The sequence below is a fragment of the Sinocyclocheilus rhinocerous genome, unplaced genomic scaffold, assembly GCF_001515625.1.
Source record: "Sinocyclocheilus rhinocerous isolate Xijiao unplaced genomic scaffold, SAMN03320098_v1.1 scaffold568, whole genome shotgun sequence".
NCBI lineage: Eukaryota > Metazoa > Chordata > Actinopteri > Cypriniformes > Cyprinidae > Sinocyclocheilus > Sinocyclocheilus rhinocerous.
Window position 1 is genome coordinate 1,520,186 of NW_015652173.1, and position 15,935 is coordinate 1,536,120.

Sequence of the window (15,935 nt, forward strand, 5' to 3'; positions counted from 1 at the left end):
CTTCACTCCTGAATGAATCAGCCATTTGAACGAATCAAATGAATGAATAAATGACTCGATGACTTAATCATTAAGACATTTACCACCACCTACTGGCAGTTTTAGTTTATTTAGAGTATCATTTCATTAAAGAAATAATTTCATATTTCCATAGTAATAATAATAAAATTAATCAAATAAATCATTAAAGGTATAGTTCACCCACCCAAAAATGACAACTGTGTCATCATTTACTCACCCTCGTGGGCCAAAAGAGTATATGTAATTTTATCAAACAAAATATTTCTCGCTGAAGCTATTTTTTGTAATGTCTGTTTGATGCTTTACATAACAATGACTTTAAATGATCTTTTGGGAGTAATTTCTTAATTTCTAATTAGATTAATTAATCACCACATCATGTAATTAATTATATTAAAATTTTTAATCGCTTACCAGCCCTATATATATATATATTCCAATTAATTGGTGTATTTACGGTTTACAAAAAAATTGTGTATGTCATGTGTGTATTACAAATAAATGTGTGTATGTATATCTATATATATATCTATATATATATATATATATATAGATATATATATATATATATATATATACACACACACACACACACACATTTACTTTATTTTTTCTTTTTATATAACATAATATAATATAAAAACTTGAATTTTTTTATTTTTTAGACATTTTAAACACGAATTGCAACCATTTTAAATTAAACTGTTTTCATTTAATTGAACAGCTGTCTATTAATCTTTAGATTAGAACATGGATTTGTCTATATATTGGAATTTAAAAAATAATAACGCCACTTCTAAAATAACAACCAAGTGTATTTTTCTTTGAAAAATGTAAAAGATGTAGAAATACAGTATGCTTATTATACAGGAATAAAACACTGAAATAAACAGAGAATGTGCATGACACTCTAAAATGCATGTCTTTCTGATAAACGAGCAGTTTGTGGACTCCTTAGTGTGTGAATGTGACATCTGGTGCTATTGCTGCCTGAGCCAACAGCAAGACAAAACAGGACCAAAAATACAGACTTACGCTCACAACAGAGCGTAACTCAAGAAATGACAGCACACACATCCCGGGCAAAACTTGTGTGGACATGTGAGTCTGGGTAAGATACAGTAGGTTGTCTCTAATGTTCTCCTCAGGATTAAAATAGAAAACTACACAGTCTTTCACTTACACACAAACCAAGAAATACACTCTGGAAAAGTGCCTGGCCAAGATTTTCCGTCAAACATGAGGCAAACTCTCTCATGTTCCACTAGTTGAGAATGCAAACTCTGGGGACTCATATAAACCCTGTATTTACAGTCTGTCCACTATAAGACACAGAGTTCACACAGAGTGTAACAGCAAATGATCAAAAATCTCATAACTAAAGCTAAAAAACCCATTAAACCTGATAAGCAGCAAGCATCAATCTTCAACCGGATATGAAACACATAATGACCGGATTTCATGTTGAATGCAGTTTGATTTGAATGAAAACAGAAAAACATACTGCATTTCAGATCAGATGTTAAAACACTGGAATCGAATCAGGTTCATGCTTAAAAAAATGTATTTAGTAAAACAGCACTCTTGCTTGTGTGATATTGCATATTTAGTCTTTGTAGATCTGTGTGTGGGTATCGATTTAATCCAGTTTGTGCACCTGATACAATCTTAGACCCATTGTTTCATGTGAAGGATGCTGCGCTTGGCAAAACAAAATCCCACACTTGATTTCTGCCAAAAGCCTCACCCAGGGGTTGCCTGAAATCACTGAGCAAGTATTCAAGACAACGTGCAAACCAAAAATACGTTAAGGACAACACGTTTAGTAATTATGATTGATGCATTACACCTTTGTTTATGGTTTTAAAATGAGTGTGGCTTTGTTTTAGACTAAATAATTTGGCTACAAACCATTTTGCCTAAACTTTTCAACAACACAGTTTTTGTTGCATTGAAAATGTTTGCAGGCCACCTGGGCAAAATTTCATAATTCATGCGGTTTTTCCCCTCTCATCTTCCCACATTCTGTAATTTTATATGCTAAACACTAAAATCAAACCCCTATATGCCATATGTTATTGTTAACTAAAAATAAAAGTATTATGAATAATTTTCAGTAATTTAAATAAAGCTAAAATAAAATCTAAAAATTAATTTAAAAAAACTGAAAATTAGAAATATTGCACTAAAATAAATGAACTGAAATTAATTCAAAATTACTAAAATAAGTTCAAAATTACTAAAAATGTAAATTAAAATAAAAAAAAACAAATAGAAAAGGCTATACTGAAATAAATTTATAACAAACAAAAAATGACAAACGCACATAGCAAAATTACTAAAAATTTAAATGAAATCTGAAAACAAAAATAACATACGTGGTATGTTATCCTTATATGCTATATGTTATTGTTAACTGAAACTAAAAGTATTATAAACAATTCAGTAATTTAAATAAATCTGTAATAAAATATAAAAAATAATCTTTAAAAAATTTGAAAATTAGAAATATTGCACTGAAATAAATGAATTGAATTAAATCCAAAATTACTAAAATATGTTTGAAATTACAAAAAAAAAAATAGAAAAGGCTATATAAAAATATATTTGAATAACAAACTAAAAAAATGATAAAAACACATAGCAAAATTACTAGAAATTAAAATGAAAACAGAAAAATAACAGGAAGTTTTCGCTCATGGTTGTTCTTGGATGGTCAACCAAAAACATACTTCCAACACTTTAAAGGCGTCATCGGATGCTACATGCACTTTTACAAATTGTTTGAACTGAAATGTGTGTTGGCAGTGTGTGTACACAACCACCCTATAATGATAAAAATCCACCTAGTGTTTTTATTTAATCTCGTTAAATCATTTCCCCTTTCTCAAATCGAGCCGATCTCAGATGCCTGTCTGTGTGACGTCACACAGACCCAGGCCCTCCCACGATTGTTGATTGACACTAGCGTATTACCTTAGACCGGCCCTGAGTGAGCTGTCATCAGTCCGCCATTGTTTCACCGCCGGAGCAGATGTAGACAAGAATGTCTCCTAAGCGATTGAGGTGTTCTGTTGTTGGATGTAATAATGAACATAGCAGTCGTCATTTACTCCTGACATCTGAGCCGCTGAAGACGCAGTGGATTACCTTTGTATTTGAAGGGAATGCGCCCCCGATCTACCTAAATGCGTTTATGTTCGCACAAATCATTCGTGATCCAGCCTCACCTACAGAAGTGAGTATAAGGTTCTTTTATGAATCTTTGCAAATCGCCTTTCCGAATAACATGCTAGTTAGCAAGTTCCGCGGCTAAAGTAAATCATGAGAACGGCTCGTCACCCCATGGAAGAGAGGGGCGGGGTGAGCAGAGCTCATTAGCATTTAGAGGAACATGGACTAAAACGGCTTGCTGAAAACAAAGCTGATTTTGACAAGGTAAAAAGGGTATTTTTTTACACTACCATTGAGAAATTTTAACCAGAGTATGTTATAGACTTTTCATTAAGACCCTAAAGAATCATATCAACTTTCAATGGAAAATGGGCATCCGATGACCCCTTTAAGTCAAAAATTGGCTAGATCTATTGGATCCTGGGGCCTGTTTCATAAAACAAGTTTACCAAAAAAGCCAGGCTTATTTCAGTTAGTCTGACTTATTTTTAACCAAATCAGCTGACAATAAGTCAGACTAACTGAAATAAACCTGGCTTATTTGGTAAACTTGTTTTATGAAACAGGCACCTGGATTACCACCTAAAACTAATCTCTTTCTGCAAGCTAGCTGTCACTCTGATTAATTTATCCTCCTCTGCTGGAACAGACCAGAGAGGGGAGACAATATTTTCCACCAGCTGTCTCACATGAAAGAAATTTTGGTTTAAAAGATTTCAGCGTGTGCATTCTTGTTCCAGCTTCTGTATTAGAATGTCTTTTTTTGCCAAGTTCTAGCATTAAGACTATAGGATAACTGACCCTGTTTTGCAAATAACATCACAGAGTGTGTTTGTGGATCCAAAGTTGTGGAACTCACCTTTGCTAGGTTTTCCGACATGCACTTTGAGTGGCATTTCCTGGCACAAGAGGGATTGACTTGGCAGCATGACCTCAGGACCCAAGCCTTCATCTGTCTGACCTCCTGTGACCTCCCGTTGCACGTTCTGGAAAAAGAGGTCAAAGGTCAAACATAGGTTAGAATTGAATGTGGACAAGTGTATTGTCCAGTCACAGTTGTCACACTTGGACAGATAAGTCTTATTTAATTTAATCTGACAGCACATCAGCCTGCTTTTTTTAGCTCACTACATATGTATTCTATTGGTTAAAGGCCCTTTCACACCAAGGGCGATAACTATAAAGATAACTATATTAGCTTCCACACCAGCGGACAATATCATCTGTTTATTCTAAGCGCACGCTCGTCTGCCGCTATAAATTCTTGAGCTCGTTATAGCAGGCTTGATTCTGATTGGCTGTCAATATTTTTATCGTTCATCAGCTGGAAAAAATCGTTCTGAAAATTATTCCAACAATATAGTTTCTCTGTGCCTTTATTGTTATAACGGTGGTGTGTCCTCTGCAATTCTTTAATACTGAGAACGATTTTTAGAACTATATCTTTATCTTTATAGTTATCGTCCTCGGTGTGAACAGGCCTTTAGTCTGTATTTACATAACTATAATAGCAGTTACTTGCAAAAAGGATACACATGGTTTGCGCCGACCACAATGTGCTGTGAATTACTGGCTGAAGAAAGCATGAAATCATTCAATATCGAGAGACATTTAGAAACTCAACACTTCAAATTAAAAAGACAAGCTTATTGAGTTTTTAAAAGAACCTACATCTGAACAGAAACATTTAATTTCTAAAAGGTAAAAAAGAGAGAGATAAAATAATAAAAATAAAAGAATAAAATTAAATTAAAATAAAATATACAAATAATAGTATATAATTAAATAAAATATAAAAATAAAGAGATTAAAAAAAATAAATGCATAAACAAATAAATAAATTTTAATTATGAGATGTAAAATCACTCTTTGAGATACAAATTTGCAATTAAGATAAACTAAATCACAGTTGCAAGATGTGTCACATGTAAATTCAAAATTACGAGAAATTGCGATTGTTAGCAAGCTTACATACGCATTACAACAAATCAAAAAAGTTTAGACTAAGAACAGGCACTCTGTGTATCACTAAACAGTTGTGTTACTGTGTTTTGTAACATCTTGATGCTCAATGAAACAAAACAACCGTCTCAGACTTGCATAAAAATGAGTCATGAACTTCCTGGTAACAGATGAGTGTTCTACAATTAGTCATCCTGGTCAACTTAGTGCACATGTGTCTTACATTATGTAATTTTTCATCACTTTAGAGTAGCACATCTAAGAATTAAATAACATATAAATGCAAATACGTTTGACCTTTTAGCTGTGATTCATCAGATAATCAGATTACAAACCAAAAAAAACCCATTCTGATCGGCAGACTCAATAGTTAAATACTTCAGCTCCTTTTTGCTCTGAGGTTACATCTTCCAGCTTGCTAAAACAGAGTAGGAGCAAAAAAGGCCGGTACCACATATGCTAAGCGCAGCAGCTAGTAAAAGTCAGCTCTGAAACCAATTAGGACTGCCGTACAGTCCACCGCTGCCACATCCACATCCCACGCTGCCAAATCTCTGTTCCTCTCTTCCTCTCATTGAAAAACATGCCGTTCTGTTGAAGACTCAGCTGAAGTGGGGCTCATAACACAAAGGAAATAAGTCCTTGGAAAAGTACAGCTGGGTAAATCCATTCTTAGCAGACAAAGAAGAGCAAGATGAGAAAAGCGAATTAGCCGCATTTTTAAGCACTGAATAGCTGTTTTTGTGTCAGCTCAAAGTCAGTGTGATATGGCCTTCATTTTACTTTCACAATCTGATATACAGTACTATAATTTAGGGCAAAATACAACAGTCAATGGGGGGAAATGTAGGAAGGGACTTGATTTTATCCATCAGGAATTGGCTGGATCTTGAAACATAGCTGTTGAATTTAAGAACATATTTAGCTGGTTGTAAAAATAATAATAATAATAATATGTTTATTAGAAGACCTGGACTTTCATAGTGTGTAAAAAAAATACTATGTAAGTCAATAGCACCCAGATAACTGTTTGGTTACCAACATTCTTCAAAATATATTTTTTGTGTTCAAAAGAAGAAAGAAACTCATGCAGGTTTGGAACAGCTTGAGGGAGAGTAAATGATGACAGAATTTAAATTTTTGGGTGAACTATCCTTTTAAACTATACAGTGCAATCGATTAAGCGCACTGTACTTCTACCCCTCACAGCCTCATTTTTATTCCTGTCAAACTTGAAATATGATGCCTATTGGTGCCTCTGCTTTAAAAGTGGAAAGTGCTCAAATTTTAAGCAGCGCTATCTGAAATTTAATTCAAACAATTGTTAGCGATTAGAATCACAAAGATTGAAAGCATCACAAAAAAAAATGCTTGAGACAAAATAGCATGTGTTTTTGTTGATGTTTAGGCTAGTGTAAAGGGCCAAGGCCTCTTGAACAAGCGAGTAGTCGGAGCTTCCTGATGAATCACAGGAGAGTTACACAGAGGGCTGATTTAAGCATTGAGAAATGTGCTGAGCTTCAGTTCATGAAAGCCAGAATCAACAAATCACTAAATAGAACCGCCTTCTCTGTCTTCACAGGGTACTTTCCCACTACACCCAAGCACACGTTTCGGCAGCATGTGTGAATGTTATGAGCCCATGTCTGTACAGATAATACCATGGAGTACAATTGAGATTTACATCTGACAACGCAAGGAATCAGCAATAAAAGATTCAACATACATCATGAAGCGTTTTATCGCATTTCATCAACTTTCTGCATTTTGGCGCAGTTGTGTTTTGGATTGTACACAGACAAAGATTTCTGCCTGGATTACACTTTATGTTTTAACTGCACAACAATCCTTTATGGTAGTAATTACAGAAATTGATATCAGGTCACCTCAAATCCCTCTAATCACAGTAATTGCTAAATCATGGTTACCCAAAAAAAAATGCATACACTAACAATTTCTGAAGGATTATGTGACACTAAAGAATGGAGTAATGACTGCTCAAAATTCAGCTTTGACATTCCAATAATAAATTACAGTTTAAAATATATTCAAATACAAAGCAGTTCTTATAAATTGCAATAAAATTTCACAATATTACTGTTATTATTGTATTTTTAATCAAATAAATACAGCCTTGGTGAGAATAACAGCCTTCTTTCAAAAACTTTTTAAAAACATAAAGTATTGTAGTTTTTCCACAGATTTGGGTTAGGTCTTTAGGGTTTCCAATCAGGTTCCATACCCAAATTGATAAAGAGCATATTTTCTAGTTTTGTCTATCAAACCTCAGTACAAATTACGAAGGAAAGTGGTGTGGTTCCTTTCTTTGCGGCATTATCTCAGTCTCACAGACGTTGCTGTGCCATTCCTAATTCCTGCATATGTCACGAACAAGAAGACAAAATGCAAGAAAATGTCACACATACTAGTTTTGTGGAGTGGATTGAATGACACCAGCTAAGAGCAAATAAATAGATATTACATAGCAGCTGTGCAATGCAATACTCTTCAGAACTGTGTGTGCATCGTGTCAGCACATATAATGTCATTTTGACATCTATTTATTCTAGAACTGCTGCATAATATCATATTCTACAATGAAAGGGTTTTGTTATTGTAAGAACAAATGTCTTGCTTCTTCTGTCACTGTTTTCAAAGCACGTTTGTTGACTCACCAAGCTGACATTTTTGAGTTACAACATAATTATACATTTGCAATATTACATTACACACTGAGTTTAAACAAGTGCAAGTGTGAGTCTTATGTCACAGTAAAGGCATTGATTTGTTGAGATAACTCCTGAACCCCCAGGAGAGTATGGAACAGATTCAAAAAGATAGTAAACACTCCTCGGTTGTGAGTCGTGTGACTTCTCATGAATTGCTCGTCTGTGCCAGATGACCCCAGTTTATTATTGTTGCTCCTGGTGCTCCCCATAGATACTGTTGAATAAATCAGCTCTGACCTGTGTATCTTGGGGTGTATGGCCTAGTGTTTAAAGATCTATGAACCGTCAGCATTGCTGAACTGAGACACTTAACCCCAGGTTACACTGAGGGGACAGTCCATGCTGCTTTGGATAAAAGTGTCTGTCCCAGTTGGTGCCAATAGCCTCATGGTTAGTGCACGGACATACAGTGCAACTGTGCTCTCGGCGACCCGAGTTCGAATCCCGTCCTTTGCCGATCCCACTCCCCTCTCTCTCTCTCCACCCAATGCTTTCCTGTCTGCTCTATACTGTCCTGTCCAAATAAAGGCATAAAAATAGAAGTGTCTGACCTGTAAGAAATTAGTTTTAGACTACATTTTACAAAATTAACCACACTAACATTATTCTGCATACATTCACAAACTTTGTTTACAACCTTAAAGGGATGGTTAATTAAAAAAAAAAAATTTCCCCTCACTATTAGTAATTATTTAGTAACATTCATCTTGTTTCAAGTCTTTTAATTGCTTTAACTAACTGAAAACAAAGCAAAAAAAAATATGTAAAAAAAAATGTTTCGCTAACATTCCCATTCTGAACGTTCTCTGTTTTTTTAGATGTTTTATAAAGTTTTTTTTCTTGGCTATGTGAACATTGCTTTTTATAATTTTGTAAACATTATGGGAACGTTACTTTTGAATGTTCTCTGAAGATTCTGAAAGAAGTAGTAACATTTAAAAAATGTTAGATAAACATCCAACTAACATAAATCAGGAAAACAAATTCCATGAACAATATGTTTTTAAGAGAACATTGGAGAACATTCCTAAAGACCGGATAACTCCGAACGAAAGTTCCATTAACATTTCTGCAAGAACATTTGTTCATCTTAATGAGAACCTTCAAGAACATTAGCCAAAGTTCTGAGAACAATCCCAGTGATAACTGAGAACCAACCACTTTGAAGTTGTGATAAAACAGAAGTAGTGGCAGATCTTTTTTCCATATTATAAAATATATCCAAATGTAACAGATATGTAACAATGCAGCACAGGAAATTGGTTCTACACGTCCATTGTTGATTGGATTTTGCGATGTGGGCGTTGCACACAAAAGAGAAGACAGATTAACATTAGGGGCAGGGTTTAAGTGGAATAAATGATTGGAGAAGACGAAGACCTACATATGTCATGAGAGAGAGGTCTGATATTTTCACCAGAAGATGCAGTTATCATTATTTTGATTCAACATAACGAGATCAAAATTTAAAAAAGAACATGGATGAAACATAAAACTGCATTTAGAAAATAGTGAATTTCATTCCGATTTTAAATGCTTCTCACCTTGCAGCATGGACATCCGACCTGGCAGGAGTTGAAGGTGGATGTTGTGATGTAGGAAGGGAAGGTAGGGGTCGCGCTCACGTTTGGGAGCGCAGCAGCGCTGGCCCCGCCCCCGTGTGACGTCGACGGCGCCTCACCAACTGTCACCTGAAGGATCTCCTGGATCTGTGTCAACTCTTGCCTCAGCACCTGCTTTTGATGAAAACTAAAGGCGGGATGGTTCGAAGCCATGGTGAAGAGGAGCATAAACTGCTCTCCCGTCTGGCCATCGTTAAGCTGAAGACCGTAGTTATTAATGATGGTGTCTATGTGAGTGAGGGTCCGAAACAAAACTCCCGCCGCTACGCGGTTGTCCGAGCTGAGGAGCGCGAGAGAGACGAGCAGCTTGCTCCTCACGACCTCATCCGTGATGTTGGCCAGATTGGCGAGGTCAGCTGGGTTGTTGGCTTTGATTTCTGCATCCCTCAGAGAGTGGTAGTCTTTTCGCGCAAGGTCTTCCAAACATGAGCCGAGGAAGCGCAGCTCAATGGGAACGCAGAGGTCCAAAATGCCGCAGAGAAACTCAGCCCTCTGCGCCGAACTCAACGCGGAGAACCAGCGGTAAACCTCCTCTCTCTGAACAAAGCATCTGTTCTCAACCATCTTAGACAGCACTCATAACATGCATCAGATATTAAAAACAAAGTTCATACAGCAGTGATTAGTGGCATTTATAAACTTTAAAAACTTCCAAATCAATCACTGACGTAAACATCCATGAACTTATAGGCAGTGGTCAGTCTGAGCGTCTCAGAACCCATAAAAGAAGACATACTACCTAGTTTCCTTCGCGTTTTATATGCCTGCGATTGCATTATCTCGTCAAAGCCTATTAGGATATTGAAGAAACAAATTGTGTTTACTGTAATCCCAGACGCGCGGCGGCGCAGCCCCTCTGCCCGCCTGTGTCTCTCCTTTTTCGGCCAGCCCCCCTGCGTGATCCCCACGTCAGCCAGTTATTCAATAGACTCCAGGACACATTATAAAAAAAAGTAAATTTCTTTCAGATCTTCTATTATCCATTAGACCGATTTGTCCAGATGAAACTATCGCAATTCCTGTACACGCGCAAAGGAAACGTCGTCGGGCAATAAACATTTTGAGTGGAAAACTCCCCAATTTTAACAGTTTGACTGGTCGAATGGATGTCAATATAACCGTATATTCCTTCGTCGGACGCTGAAGTAACGTTTTTTATGTTTTTAAAAAAAACGTGACACTTTATCCGCTGCTTTATTTGCATTCACGCGAGTGAATTAATCAAAGGTTTCGCTGCCTATCATTATCCTGTCGTGAAGTCGAGTAAGGCAAACTGAGTGTAGTTCACTATCCCGAACTTCACGCAAACCCCGCCCACGGTTGAATTTTAATGGATGAACAGCTTGTCAGTAATCATATTCTGCGCTGTGATTGGTCCAATCGACATTCTTGTGTATCTCTCAAGCGCCTGCGGTCATATTTGATGTGGACTAAAATATTGTATGATTTAAAGCGATAGGGAACATTAACTTAACATATGCTCGTAAATGAATTTTTAAACTTGAGGTAAATTGATTTAAATTTTATAAAATAGTATGAATTATTACTCTTGTGGTGGTAGTAGCCTACAGGAAACCCCTTTTTGAAGTTTGCCTTTGGCTGTAGGCAAATATTGGAAACCTCTGGTTTTGTCATTTTCTTACATCAACTTTCCCGAAGATGGTGCTAATTGTCCCATCAGGAACAAAGTTTTCTAAATATTCTCACCCAATCTAACAGAATCATATTTTCTCAAATAATTTCCTCTTTGTCATATTTCTCTGGAAAATACCATTACCTGCGTCGTTTACATATTGAACATGCAGTTGTTGATCTTAAAGGGTTAGTTCACCCCAAAATGAAAATTCTGTCATTAATTACTCACCCTCATGTCGTTCCAAACCCGTAACTCAGTTTTGCGAAGCTACGGGAATACTTTTGGAGTGCAAAGAAAACAAAAATAACAATTTATTTCACAGTTCTTCTCCCCCGAGTTACGTCTTCCGCCATTTTGGAGAGTACCCAAGAGCGTAATCGACGTAATCAGCGTTGTTTACGTTTGGGGGAAAGCGTGCGTGTGCATTGTGATACTCTCTAAAATGGCGGAAGACGTAACTCAGGGGAGAAGAATTGTTGAAAAAAATTTTTATTTTTGTTTTATTTGCGCTCAAAAAGTATTGTTGAGCCACTGATGTCACATGGACTGTTTTACCGATGTCCACTACGTTTCTGGACCTGGGAACATTACAACTGCGTTGCTGTCTATGCAGGGTCTGAGAGCTCTCACATTTCATCAAAAATATCTTAATTTGTGTTCCGAAGATGAACGAAGGTCTTACGGGTTTGGAACGACATGAGGGTGAGTAATTAATGACAGAATTTTCATTTTTGGGTGAACTATCCCTTTAATCGCTGACAAACGATATGATGCATTTTAGACTAGTTTTCGATGTATTGCAGATTTCCCAGCGTTTTTGTTCTTGTGTATTAGGTATTATAAACCAAATGAACATTACTTTTACTGCATTTAGTATTAAGCTAGGTACATGTTAATTTCTGCTGATTACTTTTAAAGGGGTCATGTGATGCGATTTAAATTTTTCCTTTCTCTTTGGAGTGTTACAAGCTCTTGGTGCATAAAGAAGATCTGTAAAGTTGCAAAGACTAAAGTCTCAAATCCAAAGAGATATTCTTTATAAAAGTTAAGAGTTAACCACGCCTACCTAAAATGGCTTGTTCTAACACGCCCCCACATGTCTACGTCACGATGTGGGAAGATTTGCATAACACCGCCCAAATGTTCACAATTTAAAGTTCTATTAATTAACATTAATATTAATTTGTATGTATTACAATATGAAAAAACAAATGAATAATGAATAATAGTATTTATAAATGAACATTAACAGATAAATACATGATGCACAAAAACTATTTATTTTATAGTTCATGACACCTGTTTAAGAACCACAGACCCTACTGTAAGCTGAGTAAACTTAAGTATAAACTGATAAATGTACAGTGCTGGCAGATGAAACTGTTGCTGATTATAAATAAACACTAGAGGGAGCAACTGACTTTCACTGTGACTTGTGACTGAAATTTATAAATAATTTCGATGCTCAAGCAAAAGTGTTGGGTGTTCAGATTTAAAGCTTTGAAAATATATGAATCAAATACTAGTCCAACTGGTGGGGTGCAAAAATAAATAAATACAATTAAGACAGATTTAAGACTGTTTAGGATGGGCAAACTAAGGTTGGGCACGAGTACTGAAGTATTCAGAATTAGCAGCAATGATTGATCATGAAATGCTTGAAATGACTTAGGCCTATACGGAATTCAAAACATCAAGTAGGAGTGTTATTTGTAATTTAGTGTGATATATAATTTCCAGCGGTACCTTTTGGACCAATTCATCAGAAAGCAAAACTACGCAAGGTCAAGCTAAACGTGACAAAAATAGTGGTGCATGCTTATTACGATAATTACGGTATTCAGCAAGAAAAGCAAAGAGACACGCTTTCTGAGTGTTTTTTTCCTATTGAGTTGGCTAGTGAGTGGGATGCCAAAGATGTTTGTCTCATACATATGTAGATTCACATTAACCAATAATTCACTTTGAAATCATTGCCCTATGTACCCAAGTGTTTGAATTGATTTAGCATGCTCATCCCTAATACAAACCCAAAAACCTGAGTTTGCAAATGTCCCTCTTTCTTCTATTGCTGCCCTGTGGTTAAACAGTTAAAGAAAGCTAATTTAATAACTCACAGAATTTTCAATAACAGCCTTGATTCTTTCAGGTGTGCTGCAGGGGTGCGTGAGTCATCACGGCCTGTTTTGCTAACAAGTCTGAGTGATGTTGCGTCTCTGGGCTTAAACTCATGGTAAGGCTCCTCAGGCCTCAACCAGCCACAGCCATAGTGTGTTTGCATCAAATTCTACATGGTACAGTGGAAACCACACAATTACTTTTTCAAAATGTCATCTGCCGCCCTTTAACAATTTTGTGGAGCTATTAGAACAGGATAAAGCCCATACAATTACATATAATGAATTATAATTCATATCTATATGTGTTTTTGATTAAAAATCTGTTATTTTAATGGTTAACAAGGTAATATTATTAATATAATTTGCCTTTTTAAGTCTGATTGTCGAAGAAATTGTGACAGTTAGTAAGAACAACCTTGCAAAAACTGTCATTCTGAAATGATTAGGGCTGGGCAAAAAAATTGATTTTTTGATTAATCGTTTTTTAAAATGACGTCGATTCGATATCGATTCTCAAAAGCCGCGATTCAATCTTTTCCGGTGTTTATTTCAGCAAACATTTAAAACAAGATCTGATTAATGTGAATCTTATCATTAGTCTTCTCCACCCACTGTCACCGTCTTATTTACCTTGCGCGATGTTACAACAGAAAGCCTGTCATTCATTCAGTGCTTATCATAGCGGAGATACTGTTGACAAGAACCAAGAACAAAGCAATGTGCGCGATTTGCAAAGCTCAGGTAAAATTCTATAGTAATACTACAGATCTGCGGAACCATTTGACATCACGCCTAAGGCACCATGATTTCCGCAATGAATGAATGGCGGATGGTGCGACGCACTGTTTTGTTTACTAAAGCGCGGACGATGCTCGCGGTGTTTTTAGCTTCTGCCGTCTCACTATATGATGGTATGAACACGTGAATATCATCTCCAGCTGCTCCAAGAGTCACTTTATTAGCATTTTACCCTTTTATTTTTAGAAAACTACCGTCATATCACATACACAGCAGCTGCAAATTCCTCATGGCAACCCGTCAAAATAAAAGTTTAGTTTAACCTGAAGAAACTGTCAAAACTATATTACTATTTAGCAGTCTTAAGACTCAATGTAACAACAATGCTGCTACTACTACTACTACTAATAATAATAAATATTAGTAGTAGTAGTAGTAGTAGTAGTAGTAGTAATAATAATAAATATTAATAAATCTTTATTTTTATAAGGAATAATCACATTTGTTTTCTTTTTAATTTTAACAGTCTGTTGTGCACTTTGTTTGCCCAAAAAAGGGTTTAATTTTCATTTGATTAGGATAAATTAAATCAATGTTTTATGCCTTCTGATTACCAGAAAAATTAAGAACATTTTATAGGGCCCTATTATTGTTTAAAAAAGGACCATATACAAAAAAGAATAGGTTTAAAATACAGGCCTGTGGCTCTTAATTTCTTTTTATTTATTCACCATTTGTAAACTGATGTTTACTGTTCATTTTTTTAGAAATGCATTTGTATTAAAACTATATTCACTGAATTTAATAAAAAAAAATCGAGAATTGAACCAAGAATCGAATCGAATCGAATCGAGAGCTTGCGAATCGAAATCGAATCAAATCGGGACATCTGAATTGATACCCACCCTAGAAATGATACTTCTTGTGCCTCACGCACTTCCATTGCTATATCTCTCTTATACACATACACTTTCCCACACTCTGTCTGCTGAACCCACTTTATAAAATCTCCCCGTCCTTCTCTAATGCTATTCAAGCCAACAGCAGGCTATCACTTAAGTAGCCTGATAAGCTAAAAACCACCAAACGCGATGAGTTAAACAAGTTTGATTGAGCGTGTAATATACATGAAATGTACATGAATCACATGAAATCTACTTGGAGTCAAACTGTAGGTGACCTGTTTACTGCATGAAACCTGGGTTCTCACTACCTGCTGAGCCAAAGCAGCATGTCAGAGTATTTTTACCCAGCTTCGTCAGAGCTTATCCCCAGTAATTGAGAGGATAAATATCCCTCCTCGTCTTTACAGACTTTTACACACAATTGCAAGTCAAAACTAAAGGTACGACAAACATGAATACAATATATATATATACTGTATTTTAAAGTCTTCATGTATCCTCTTGCATCCTAATGTGCTTTCTTACCAGATACTACTGTTTGAGAAGGAAGGACAAACACTGTACAAGCCATTATAAACCAAGACATGAAGAACTGCATGATGTTCTCAGCAATCTGTTACAGTGTTGTATGAAGTGATATGTCTTCAATTATAACATACTTTGGCCATGAATCATATGAGTCACCACAGTAAAAGATGCTCTTTGTGCCTTACAGATATCATGGAATCCAGTGAAGAACAGTAAGGATGATCAAGTGCCTAGGTCAACAGAGCAGATTTTATACTATCTCACCTGCAACAAAGAGATTTAATGCACCATCTCAAGCCATATCATTAACTGACAAATGCTCTAATTATTCTATGAGGGCAGAGCAATGGAGATTTAGCGGGAGGGTAGGGGGGAGGACTAAGCCGGGCAATTAGGAAAAGCAATCTTTGCTCCCTGAGGTGGATAGAGAGAGAGAGCGGTAAGTATTAACACAGTGCATGTCTCTTTAAATTAAGGGAGAGCAAGGGAGAGAGAGCATG

The 15,935-nt window shown here is 36.1% G+C and overlaps 1 protein-coding gene across 3 annotated transcripts in view; it reads right to left on the bottom strand.

Annotated features, from left to right (window-relative positions):
- zcchc14 (zinc finger, CCHC domain containing 14) overlaps window positions 1-10,766 on the bottom strand; it is a 29,522-nt gene extending 18,756 nt beyond the window's left edge. For all 3 annotated transcript variants that reach the window (XM_016519744.1, XM_016519745.1, XM_016519743.1), the window contains exons 1-2: window positions 9,431-10,766; window positions 4,055-4,181 (exon numbers count right to left, since the gene is read on the bottom strand). In XM_016519744.1, coding sequence (XP_016375230.1) covers window positions 4,055-4,181; window positions 9,431-10,072 — 769 coding nt within the window. In that variant the 5' untranslated portion in view covers window positions 10,073-10,766. The remainder of the gene's footprint in view (window positions 1-4,054; window positions 4,182-9,430) is intronic.
- Between the last annotated feature and the right edge of the window lie 5,169 nt (window positions 10,767-15,935).